Source organism: Caloenas nicobarica, chromosome 4, assembly GCF_036013445.1.
Source record: "Caloenas nicobarica isolate bCalNic1 chromosome 4, bCalNic1.hap1, whole genome shotgun sequence".
NCBI classification, from domain to species: domain Eukaryota; kingdom Metazoa; phylum Chordata; class Aves; order Columbiformes; family Columbidae; genus Caloenas; species Caloenas nicobarica.
In genome coordinates this window covers 65,228,226-65,242,061 of record NC_088248.1, presented here as the reverse complement: position 1 = coordinate 65,242,061, position 13,836 = coordinate 65,228,226, and the positions used below count along the sequence as shown (strand labels likewise).

Below are 13,836 nucleotides of genomic sequence, written 5' to 3'. Positions count from 1 at the left end.
GTATCCATTTGTGTATACACACAGTTACAAGATTTGGGTTTTATTCATCCGAGTACGTTGGAAATAGTTTCTGTTTATTCATGTGCCAGTGAGAACGAGAAGTCAGAAGGCTTATGGACAAGCAAGTATATTTGTTTTATATGTTATTTAGCCATTCATTATTCTTCTGTTTAAGAAGTTCTTCATTAAATCAAGGACTAGAATAAATAGCCTGTGGGATAATGAACTCCTTATGGTTTGTGAGTGACTTACAGAAACTCCACTGCTTGAAATATATTCACATGAACTCTTCAGCCAACAATTAAAAACATATCAAAAGCCCCAGTCTGTTCTGTTCAACAGAATATGAAATAAATAAAAACTTGCAAGAAATAAAGTATCTGATGGCTAAAGGGTGAAGTTAAATTCAAAAGATGCGATTTAGAATTCATCACTGAATACCCTATTGAGAAGTATGAAATCCACTGGAAACTTTAAGTGGTAACTGAGAACTGTACATTAAGACACGTTCTAGTGCAATTAGAAAACACTAATGCAGAATTAAGTTATATTTGATGGTTTGTACCTTAAACTAGACAAAAATACATAGGTTCTTCTAGTCTTTTTTTTTTTTTTTTTTGGTAATGAGTCACTACTGCCAAAGGGAAAATGATCTGCTTCCTCTTATTATCCATAAAAGAAGGAATATACGAAATAGTAATAAGCTTACAGAAGGATGACTAATATAACCTTGAAGGCCTTCAGGTTACAGATTCTTCAAATTTCCATGGATGCTTGACTCTTTCCCAAGTTGTTCTGAAATTCGCAAGGTTTTCTCTGATGTGTCAGGGAAGTTTAACACTTTCTGATCCTTTTGAACAGAAGAAAATAAATGATCTTTTCTCCCTCCTCAGTTGTCCAGTTAGCCTTTCCTTTCTCTAATCTTTTCTCCAGATGGAACATTTTTAGGTTTGCTTTCTTTCACACCAAGTTCATTGCAATTTTTGACATTTCTTAATTTTTCTGCATTTTTCAAGATTATTTCGCCCAAAGCATCATTACAGTATTCCTATTAAGCCATCATCACTTCCAAGGAGAGGAGTAATTGCAACCGTCTATTTTTTTTTTTTTTTGAGTTTGGATTGTCCTGCCACCACAGTCTGCAGCAGCCCCTCTTGCAGTGGCACTGATGTATCACAGTAACGCCACATGCTGTGTGTACACTTAATGAGAGCCACTCCCTGCTCTGAAGGCTTCAAAATGTCAATAAACTCATAGAAAACCAGGAACACAGATGCCAGCCAGTCCATTCCCATTACTAAGGCAGTTTCAGTTCTTGACAAACATCCGTCTGCCTGTCTTCTATAGATCTCCAGTAATGGACAAGCTATGATTTCTCCACACATCATCACACAGTTAGACTATTCTCATGAGTAAAAGGTTTCCTAGTTGCCTTCTTGATGCCGTTATCTGAAAATAAAACACACGTTCTCTCCGCTTCATCACCCTCCTTGCTGGTGAAGTCACTGAACAGGACAAGCCTGGACCCAAGATAAATAGAGAATGTGGAAGCAAGTGCAAGTGGGTCTGGCATGCCTGGAACCGTCTAAACTAAGCTGGGTACCAAAGCACCTCCCTGCCAGAGCTGTTAGCTGAACTAACGCCTTTGCGATACTCAGTTACTGCAGGGGATCTTGCACTGGATCTCATTAAATGCAAACTTCATCGTAGTAATCAACAAAACCATCAATTAATTCCAATGGAATTCGATAAAAAGGTTTTGTTATGCTTCATAAGGGTTGCAGAAGCCTGAAAAGCAAGGCTCTGCTCATATACCTGGGACAAAGACGCATGCAGCTGAGGAGCTGGAACCTCTGACTGCTACCACTATTCAGCCCTGACCAAACAGGCAGGCTGCTGGACATGGTGCAGACAGCAAGAAAAGAGCACTCCCTTTTTTAAAAAATACATATTACCATCTCTTAAGTGCTTTATTCTTTCTGTATAGCCACAACTAAAAGGAGTATCCCACCACAACTGCCATCACCTGACTTTTTGAATGCGGTGGTCTCCTTTACCGCTGAGTAATTTGTGCTTGATCTTAACAGATTAAGGCATGACCACAGCATCTGGCAGCTCTGCCCTTGTTTACATTAATAGGATTCCTAAGGACATACTACTGAACCAGTAAACACTACTACCTGTGAAGCTGGGTCCAAGTGCCCTGTTGGAAGTAAAACACGCTGTTTCCAGATGAGCAAGGATGCAAATCTAAGTGTCTCACATTTCAAGACCCTCTTCAGAGAAGAGGTTTAGGTGCAAATGCACCCCCAGTCTGGTTTGGGATGTGGATAAGTAGGGAGAGATGAAGCATAACTGCTGGAGATTGTAAAAATATTAAAAGGGAACTATAGGCACTAATATTGTCCCTAATGTACCCATATTTAGTAATCAAGCAGCTCTGTGCATGAAAATAGCTCTGCATATTTTCCAGACTAACACCCTTCCCACTGACGGTGATGAAGATGCTCTTACCTGACTTTGACCTTGAAGAATACTTATTCTCATGTCTACTATACAAACATTCACGCTTTCATAGCATCGAGCCACTTTCCAGGAAATAATGTTAAGATTTGATATCTGACAGGCTCTACCTGTTGGAACCACAGTCAGCAAACTTAAAACCACATAATCTATTACCTTGGGAAAAACAGAAGCCACATAACCACGTCTTTAATTAGTCTAATTTTAAAAGGTCTCCAAGTGCAAATCTAGATTAAAAACACACATTGCTAGGAATAAAGCACACAGAACACAAAGAAGAGACCTTCAAAATTCTCCTTTATGCTGCCTACAAACAAGTATGCTTTTGCTGCCTGTGTAAAAAGCTCGCTTCTTTTTTTAAATCTCTTTGTGAATTCTAGTCAAAGACTAATTGATGTCATGTATTAAGCTTCTTAGCAACCTGGAGGATTTATAAAATACCTACAATGTAACTACTGAAAAGCATGCTTCAGTCTAACCACACAGGTGAACGCGTTACACTTATTAAAATACCTGGAATTACTCACTAAAACTTACACTCTTACCAAAACAACAAAAATTTAAAAATATATATGTTCTTCTTCCCTCTAGAAGTTCCATTGGCTAAAACAAATTATGGAACTAAGTACTAATTATTCTGCCAGTGCTATCAATTCTAGTCAGTGGATTTAACCTGAAAATCAGACATACTCAGGTTTGTTGTCCAGAGCTATGATTTAGTTATATATCACTGTTCGTGACTTAGAACGGAGGTATTTGAAGAGGAAACCCCCAGGGATGAGAAGGATCTCCATATAAAGTACATCGTGGTGAAGGTGGGCTTCCTGCCCGCCTGTTTGGGGACAGTGCTAGTTTTACCCCTGGCATGAAAAGACCTTCACAATGGCTTACTCCTACGGGATAGAACAGGAGTGTCATTGACACTTGTTTTCTTATAAAAAGAGCATTAGTATTTTTCTCAAGAAGAAACTAAAGAAACTGGTTGCTTCACATTGATTTCTGCAGACCAGGAATTTCACTGATCCATAAAGAGTAAGGTGAGAAATGTCCCACATACACCTGCAGATCTGTGTATCATGAAAAGCCACTGGGTTACTGCTTAGTTGTACTGAAACATGGGAAAGCTGGAAGGCAAACTTCTCTCCTTCACCGCCGTATTTTTCACTCTATCTCACATGTGCACAAAGTTCACAAAATTCACGTGATACAGGAACTGATAACGGTCCTATTTCGAGTTTGTCTTTCTTCTAAAGACAAAAATCTCTCTCTCCCTTTTCTCTCAAGATGAACAGATACCCTCTGTCCCACAGACTCTTCCTGATTTTATAAATACAGTTTCACAGAGGGAGAATAGGCACCTGTTAACATCCAGAAAGCATCCATTTATTAAGACAGGATGAAACATTTGTCATAATTTACCCTAAAAATACATTGAGGAGCAGCAGGAAGTCTCAATGTCTATTCCAGAATTTTTAGTGAGTTTTATTTAAACTCAGGATTGATAGTGAATAATACTCAATTTTTAAAACAGAGATTAAAATGATTCTCAGAAATGGCAAAACTCTGGCTGCATTTTAGCTACCATCAGTTTTGATTCCTGAGTCCTCTGAATTTATAAGCTAACTAACACAGAAGTACCAAATCTTGGTCATTTTTAAGACGCAACTGGACAAGGTCCTAAGAAACTTGGTCTGATTTCAAAGCTGACTTTCTCTGAGAAAGAGCCTGGACCACAGACCCCCTGGAGCGCCTTCCAGCTGGAATGATTCTATAATTACAGCCACAATTGCTTCCACTCCAAAAACTTTGTTGGTTTGTTACATCGGCTCATTCGAGACATAAAATATTATCCCCATTCCCAAAGGATAATATGAATAAATGATGGAATTCTTTGTTGTGGATAACCAGAGAAGCTAATTTTCAATACGCTTTCTGCACACAAAAAAAAATAAAGCCAAGTACTCACAGGTTTGCATACTGAGCATAAATTCAGTATCATAAAGTATGATTAAATAGTTGCAGTCTGTTTTATGACACTCAATTTGCTCCAGGTGTTACAGCTAGCCTAGAATTTACTCAGAAATAAACCATAAAGAAAATCTGTGTCTTATATTCTCATAAGCTAAACCATTAGGAAACAGAAGCTACACTAGGAACACACAGAGAAGATGACTAATCCCCTGCACTCGCTATGTGATATTCATACATTGAGATACCCTGTCGATATCATAAAGCAACCAGAAGCCCATTTCCATCAATGCATTCTATTTTAAAAATGAGTAAATGAATTTTATCAATAGGGACAACACCTAGCACTTTTGGTCACGAAGAAAGACAATGAATTGTCTATGAGGGAGTTTCAAACCACATTCATGCTCCCACTGCAGAGCTCAACTGTGACACAGCTGACGGGCCACATGAGGATTACGTGCTTGGGTGATCTGTACACAAGATGTCCATGATGGAAATGCTTATTTTGGATCTCTTAACTGCATTATTTGGAGGTATCAGGAGAATTGCTAGCCTTTGGAACACTTGGTTTCATCTCCTTTTCATTTTCTAAAATCATTTCATATATTCAAGAGGCATATTTTCAAAGACTGATTTGTTATGAGCACATCAAAACTGCAACATAGAGCTGAAGCAAGAATCAATATTATTTATTATGATTGTGAGACAAGCCCTGCTGCTGCCCTGGATTATCTATAGCAACTGTGTTATCAAAATAGCAAACAAGGGAGAAAGATTTGGTGTTTAGCTGAGCTGGGTCTTCATCCAGCCAGCTATTAAATGCTTTCTGTGAGATGCTGACCCCAGAACATTTCTGCTGAAATTTCAGCGATATAGCTGAAAATCAGATAGATTTAGTAATTTGGATTAAGTTACAGGAATCTATCTTGAAGAATTTTGGCCAGATAGTGTGGTGTCTAGTGCAGCAATTTCATTTATGTGGAAGAACAGATGGCACGACTGCATATCTTTTTTCTTTTCTTCTTTTTCTTTCTTTTTAAAAAAAATTTAGTCATTTACATAATTTTTTTTTTAATAAAAAAGGTTTCTAAAACTTTTAGGAAAGTGAAAAATTAGACATGCCTAAGGAAAAATGGTATTATTTTCACCTCTACATATTGAGACAATGAAAAATACAATAAACTGTGGGAGACTTGAGGGATTTTCTCGAAGCTAATGGACATTATATGGAACTGAACTGAATAGGCCTGGGAGGCCTGTGTAACTAGGAGGAGAGCACAGTCGAGCAGCCTACGTGTCCTGTGTGACTTCAAGCAGCCTTGAGCGAGAACAAGAGGAAGTGTGTCCGGTGAAGAAATCAACGGTCAGCAATTTGGTAGGGAGGTTTTGCTGAATGCCAGAACTTGTGCTGTCTGTAAAGATCCAATCACTTGTTAGCCTGTAAGCGCGTGGACAACAGCTATTATCCAATCACATGCAGCCTGTAGCATGTGAACAATAGCTATTCTCCAATCACGTGCAGCCTGTAAGCACGTGGACAATAGATATTATCCAATCACATGCAGCCTGTAGCGCGTGAACAATAGCTATTATCCAATCACATGCAGCCTGTAGCACGTGGACAATAGCTATTATCCAATCACGTGCAGCCTGTAGCGCGTGGACAATAGCTATTATCCAATCACGTGCAGCCTGTAGCGCGTGGACAATAGCTATTATCCAATCACGTGCAGCCTGTAAGCGTGGACAACAGCTATTATCCAATCACGTGCAGCCTGTAAGCGTGGACAACAGCTATTATCCAATCACGTGCAGCCTGTAAGCGTGTGAACGAAGCAGCAAGATACTTAAGGAGACTTGTAATAAGCAATAAATGGCTTCAGCTTGATTCACATTGGATTGTGTGGAGTCCGTGGTTTTCGCCCTCGCAACAAACAACAGAAAACAGACATTAAGTGAATAATCAATACAGGATATTTTAGATTCAGAACTTTTGAAGGCATATGAACGCATATCAATAGTTCTATGAGTGCAAGCTGCCTTTAAATCAAATGCTGGAATTAAGTGTTTGCATAAGTCCCTAAGAACAAGGACACGACACACTTATTTAGATATGACAATATTTTCAATAAGTTTTTCATCAGCTCACACAAATGTTGAACCTTTCTAAATGCCTATTTTGGGTAGCTCACAAAAATTTGAGATTCAGATCCAACTACAACACATTAAAAGTATAAAAGGATAGTATATAAGGTAAAGGCAAAATGAAAAGTGTTGAAAGTTGTAATTATTTCAGATAAAGCGTTTTAATTCCTTCAGGCTTACACAAGCATTCTTACAGAATAGCTTCCAGCATTCTTCCTCAAGTAGCCAAATAACTTTTTTAATATTACAAATACTCACTGGAGGTAATTTTGCAAGAATGAAAATTTGGAGATTTGGCACCTAAATAACAGAGTATTATGACCCAGTTCTAGCACCTGTAGGGGCACTGAAATGCTTTGAAAAGAGGGGTCACCATGTCTTTATGAACCATTTCATGCATCTCTGGTCTACTGGCTGACCAAAGCTGTCTTTGCCTCTTCACAGCTCAGGAAAGCCTCATGCCTTCGTTCTCAAGTGACGGCAATGGGAAAGATTCTGCTGAGCGTCTATCAAGGTGACTTGTTTGACATTTCACAAGGTCAAGCTCTATGTTAAACACAAGTCTGAAATGCCTTCAGATCTAAAACCAGATCTTCTGCAATTTCTCTGTATGTTCCAAGAACCCATGCAGTAATGCTTCTTCAATTGTTATATTTTGCAGTAAAAGATTTTTTTAAATGCACATTTTTGACACCTATCATACACCTCCTAGTAATCACAAAATATCAAATGTACTTGTGAATTCAATATAGTATCAGTTGTCATTTTAACCTCAGTTCTGATCCTTCACACAAACGAATTTCTCAAATATGGAGTGGTGAGAGCTGGAACAGTAGCTACAGTTTAATTATTTTTACATTTGTCAAAAACTGATTTGTGTACTAGCTTTTCAACCTTGTCCATACGTTTTAATGTATGACTCAAGCCAGTGTTTTATTCTATTATATGTATCTACAGATGGTTGAGGGGAGAAAATCTAGGCATTCAAACTAGTTCATTGGTGACATTTGGAGAACTAACTGCTGGTTCATTTTCTGAGTAACTCTAAAGTTAACATATTTGTTTCCTGAACACTTGGGATAATTTTGTAGAAGCACAACAACAATCAAAAAAGTAACTGTTGTTTCTCAAAAAATCAGGTCAGTATTTAAATACACAGAAGGGATTATGCATTTGTTCTGTGAAGGCATTTTAAAGATTTTTTTTCCCATTTTAGACTACAAAAATGAGCTAAGAGGCTATTGCCTTTTGGTAAAGTGACTCATGAGCTGAATTTTGAGAATAAGGTTGACAGAAATAGGAAAGAAGTGAAAGTCAGAGAATGAGGAGATGCTATAGTTTGATCTCGTGAAAAACCTTTAAAAATCAAAGTCTGAGTAACACTGCTTTCATCTTTAGGTGCAAACTCTAAGCTTTTTTCTTTATTACTTTTTAAAAAAGAGAAAACTGAAAACCCTGCAAACTGGAAATATGATTTATCTCTGTTTAAACTGGTAATTTTGTAATCACACAATGGGAAATTTTTATGACATAAAATGATAAATTCCCCAAAGCTACAGCAAACTTCATATGGATGCATACTAAATCACTCAAAAGGCGTTAGTATGCATATGAAAAGTTAGAGCATGTAGTTTACCTTTTATTTGAATTTACTGAGGGCCTTTTTTAACAGGTCCCACCAGGTGATCTGTCAAGGTGGGATTAGCAGGACACAGAGGGAGAACCCTGAGTTGCATTAATTCAGATCTGACTGACAGCCAGAGCTCAGGTAACTCCTCAGTTTTACGCAGGAGGCCAAACCCTGCAATTTTGGAGAAATGTGATCATTCCTTAAACGTCTCTGGATAGCTTAAAAACATGCCAAATAAAAGTATTCTGATTATACGCCCCTAGACGTGAGACCTCTTTCCCTGCCACCTTGCCTGGCCCCATGGAGGACGTGACGGGGCCACCAGCGCAGGACCAGCCAGGACGGAAGGCGATCCCCAGCGCTGCTTAAGTTTAGTCAGTCCCTGCCTGCCTGCAGAAACAGCTGGTAAACCACACAGAAGCATCCACTTGGCTGGATGAGCTTGTGGCTGCCTCCTGGACCACACTGATGCTGATGGCTAAGGTCAGGTTTTCAAAAACACGAGGGAATTGACTAATTCTTTCTCTGCTGCATTTGGTAGATTTTCTAATGACCTCAGTGGGAAAACAATTACGTCTCCAGCTGCTTTTGAAAATCTCACCTTAAATGTCTAAGACGGCAAGTCTTATTCTGTGCTGTGAAACTGATAAAAAACACTCATTGATTTCAGTAAGCATTAAAACGAGCTCTTTAGACTTACAGTTCTGAGCAGTCCAATTGAAGTCAATGTTCGTAGGAACTCAGCCTTTATACTCACGTTGACTTTTGAAGGTGATCCAGGTAACTGAAACACCTAGACACTTTCCCTTTTTACAAGGAATTTTAAATTAAGTGTCAAACTTAGATCAAGGGTCAGACTTTGTAAGACTTCTAAGTTCTCCCATAAACTCATACAGATAATTTTAAACAGTACTACTTAGTAAAAGCAGTTTTACTTGTCAAATGAAAACGAATTATAGTCTTACAGTATGAGATGATTTCACAGTATCTGCAAATACTATTAGACAGTATTGCATATGATAAAGTATCATATAATTTTCAGTTTTAAGAAAGCACAAACAGCAGTAACACCTCCTTGCCTGTTATTCAACTCTCTTACTTGGAGATGATTCAAAGAGTAATCCAAAATCTCTTTCCTGGTTGTGCGGACCTGCAAGTAGCCTGAAGGGCTTGCTCCTCTCTGTACCCTTCCCCTGCCCCTAGTACTTTCCTCTGTGCATTTTAAAAAAAATCAACTAGGACTTTTTATTTTGTGCTATAGTTGTAAGCTTCACTCTTAAAATGTTATCTGTGGCGCAGGATGCCTCTTTAAAGAGTTTGGACATGGTTGGTCAGGGGACTGATCGCCTGTCCTTCAGCTCCTGAGACAGACAATCAGCTCCCTTGTGAGCTCCAGAGTCTGTGGATGGTCCTTGGGAGAGGTTCATGGTCAGGAAAATGCCCTCAGTGTACTTTTGAATGAGAAGCTACTTGAAGCCTCCTTTGCCAGACAACAACACATCAACAATGACGAAGTGTCCTTAGGAATCAGAGGGGAAAAATACCATTTTATGTTCAACCTTGAATTTTATTTTTTCAATAAAAAAAAAAGAAAATAAAGTTATCCTGTTAGAATACAAACATCAGTTGTCAGATAGCTCTTGATGACTGGCCTCTGTCCTCTATGCGACTAGTCCAGCCAAAGAAATAAAGCAATTAACTGAAAGTGAAGCTTATGCAAGCCTGGGGAAGCCGGGACAGGAACAAATTCATTCATGCAGCAACTAGGCTACGGCAAGAAGGAGCCAGCTAATGAAGATAAAAGCCTGACAGAAGAGATTTAAAAATACAGAGAGCTTAAATGGAGAGGAGATTCCTTAATGAGACTAAAAAGGATTCTCAAAGCCTAGGGTAAACGAGAAGATGGGTGGCCTAAAGGCTGAAGAAAAAGACAGTGACAATCACCATCAGTGCTCGTGAACTCTTGACACAGCCATCAGACTGCTTTGATAAAGAACTTCTGTGGAAATTTGTCATAAAGGGCTGTCCACAGTTACAAAAATTTTTCTTTTGCAGGACAATTTTCTCCACAACATTCAAACAAGGATGTGCAGGTAGCACAACTGAACTGTATCAGAAATATTGTGGCAATTTCATCCACTTCAATAAAAAGACATTTATTATTACCTGAAAATTACTATTCAAACATCATATGCTACACTACACCAGCTGTGTCATAGTATATCAAATATCAAGGCTGCTGAGTACCTGAATGAAAGGGAAGAGCAGTCCGACTGCGAAGTTGGAGAGCCAGTTGACTGTCCCAGCTATCATGAATGCGGCTGGCCTCTGCGACTGCTGGAAGAACTCTCCGGTGAGGACAAATGGAATCCCACCTGAAACGGGGTCCAACAAGTCAATGGTTTCAGTAAACTTCCTCTGCCAACAGCTGTTTCACTTACAGACATGAACATGTTCCATGTCAGACTTCCCAGTGACCAGCACTGCTCTACAGTTCCCTGCTCAGGTGCACGCAGGGGCTGCTGAGCCAGTAAAATGTGATTTGTCAAAATCACACTTTAGAGAACTGTGACACTTCCTTCTTTCACACCGCCGCATCTCCTGTTTTACATTCTTCCCATGATGGCAAGCAAGCGACAGAGCAGTGAATCCACACATCAGCTTCCTGAGTAACATGTGACGAGCCGTTTACTAAAAATAAGAATGATTGTTTCTACTAAAATGCTTGTAGACCTTAACAGCTGGAAAAATGGCTCCAAAGAGATTAAACAGCTGTTTTGGATAATTATTATCCACTTAATTTTAGCAATAAAAAAGGCAAAACATTTGCTTCTCTACAAGCATACTGTTCTTTGATGCTTATTTAATACATTCCCTTACTAGATATACTGTTGGCACTTTTGGCATTTCTGGCAAGGTCTATAATCCCATCAGTCAAGGACTCTGACCTCTCTAATAACAAGTTTAGTTGAATACCACATTTGTCACTCATGTTTCTTTCCACTTGCGCAGTGGACTATTTTGTACAGCACTAGCATATTGCTGGCCTGACAGTACCTTTGGGGAAGAGCTGTCTAGTAGCTGAAAGCCTCAATCTATGATCTTGAGCTTCTTGCATTCCAATAGGATATTTCAATAGAAGTATTTCTATATTCATAGAATAGAACATGGATTGCATTTGCTGATGGGCTACATATTTCAGTTAAAGTTGCACATTAGACATGCATCTACTTGCAGAATTATTTCACTACAGCCTGGAAAACAGTAAACCTAGTAACACCAGACAGGTTTTCAGTATTCTGGCACTACCAATTTCTACCTTTAGGTCCTCATGTCTTGCCAGTATTATCTGCCTCACCACTTAGCTTTGTAGGTGATACGCATGTACACACATACTATGTAAGTCCTTTCTCTGTTTTAAGCATTTTAATACATTACTGTGGACAATCAAAAGCATATTAATAGACACACTCCCTCTCAAAAACCTCTATAACAATCCTGACTTCCTATATATATATACACTAAGATTAAAAAAAAAAAAACACCAAAAATTTATCCATCCACTGGATCTTCTCCTTGCATGTTTTTGCTTGATCTATATGCTTATCTTTTGCACTATCCTTACTGTTGGACAATTGTGAAAAAAATCTCCAAGTCCTCTATAGCAATGCACTGTCATGTAGCACCTAGTACACAATGGCACTGCACTTAAACACAAGCACCAGAAGCTGTCCTGTGAGCAGTATAAGATAGGAAGTTGTAAACGCCTAACAGGACATGCAGATGACATATGGTATCAGATATTCCTTCACCCTAGAGCTTTCAGATGCAGAGACGATGAATATATGCAAAAAAGAAAGGCAACGTGACGCAGCAAAAGGCGACCCACATTAGCAAACATCACCCTTTGTCATCAGCTGATGTGACTTTCTGGGAGAACCTATCTGCAATGGCAGCAAAGGCTTCAACTGAACTTTCTGTCCCACAGACTGCCAGTGTAAAATACACATACAAAAGCACAGAGCAAATACATTTATTTACTCCTACTTTATATATAGGAAACGGAGATAAGGAGACTTGAGGTCATCTAAGCCCTAGTTTAGTGTTAATCTACAACTCATATGTAGTATCTGAATTCTGTGACTAAAAAAAAGTGACCTCTCAAAAGGGTACTTTGAACATGTAGAATAAGCAGCTGAACCTGCATAATTTATTGAAATCGAAGCAACACGTGGTCTATCAATCCTTAGTGGATTAGTGGTTATCACACACTTGGGATTTGGGTTCAAATCCTAAGATGGTGGGCAAAATAACAATCATATCTGTTCTGTCAGCATCTGTTTTAGGTCTCAAATGTCATGCAAGGCAGTGGTTTGCTAGGGCACTTGCCCCTTGGAGAGAGGAATTAAAGGACTGGAAACAAAAAAATCATGTAAGATCATTTATTTATTATCATTTATTCTGTCATGCCTTTGCTGCAGGACAATCTACAGAGGTGTTGCTGTTCTTGTCAGTATAATAAAAAATGCTGTTTGAGACCCATTTGGGAAAATACACATTGTACAACAGAAGAAAAAAGCCAGAGGCAAAAAAGGACCAAAAAAAGTACAAAAGGACAGAAATGTATCAGAAAGCATAAATGTTACAGAAATAAAAATGCATAGGCACTATCTTGGAAAAAGGTTCCTTGAAATTCAAATGTACTTTCTACATACATATTAATCATCACTAAAACTTATGATTAGTCACACTTGCACAAAACTCTTCAATGTAATTTGAAAATTAATCAATTAATCTAGTGATGGTAAAAATAGCATTTTGCAAGGTCTGGAAAAAAATAAAAGAAATTAGCAGCTGCTCTGAGTTCTTTCAAATGTTCTTTAGAGGAATGGGAAAGGTGGCACAGACAGACCTCCAGACTTTCTTGAGGCATAGACAAGCATCTCCATAGCACGACAAAACAGAGAAAGTCATGTCTGTAGAGGGATGACTTAAGAGAAATTATATGGAGGAACCAAGGAGCCTGAAAATCAATAGATGAGTTATGTGAAAGGCCAGGTCTAGAAACATGAGAAACTGAATGAAGGGAGGTCATTGCTGTATATTGCTATATGACTGCAAGAGCAGAGACTTCATCTCACTAGGATGCAGAGCAGGGGATGCAAACGCCTGCCGAGAGCCACACCACTGTGAAGAACACCCAACTAAGTGAAGTCAAAAAGAAATTCGGGCAACCTGAAGGAAAATGTAAAGCCTTAAGACACCAACAGTGAGGATACCTGAGATCAGCTGAACTGATAGCTCCAGGACTCCATCCCCAGCCATTTCAAAGTGTCAGAGGGGTGTTCAAGGACTCCTTTTCTCCTGGAACTTCATTTATTTGAGAAAGAAATCTGGGTGCATGAGACTGAAGGAAGCTGTAGTGTGCTTTGACTAGGCCAGTTTGGATGCAGGCTGCAGTGTGCCACTATCCAGTCAGTGGATGCAGCCTTGGTTTCTTTACAAAATCCCAGGATTTTCCACTTTACTTTTTCAATAGTTGAGCCATGACGACAATACAGCATCTC

General features: G+C 38.9%; 1 protein-coding gene across 2 annotated transcripts in view; it reads right to left on the bottom strand.

Moving 5' to 3' along the window:
* Positions 1-13,836, bottom strand: part of SLC2A9 (solute carrier family 2 member 9) — a 98,991-nt gene that overhangs the window by 13,526 nt on the left and 71,629 nt on the right. For both annotated transcript variants that reach the window (XR_010606129.1, XM_065634037.1), the window contains exon 11: positions 10,517-10,644. Coding sequence is in view for 1 of the 2 variants with exons in the window: in XM_065634037.1 (XP_065490109.1) it covers positions 10,517-10,644 (128 nt within the window). In the remaining variant the exon portion in view is untranslated. The remainder of the gene's footprint in view (positions 1-10,516; positions 10,645-13,836) is intronic.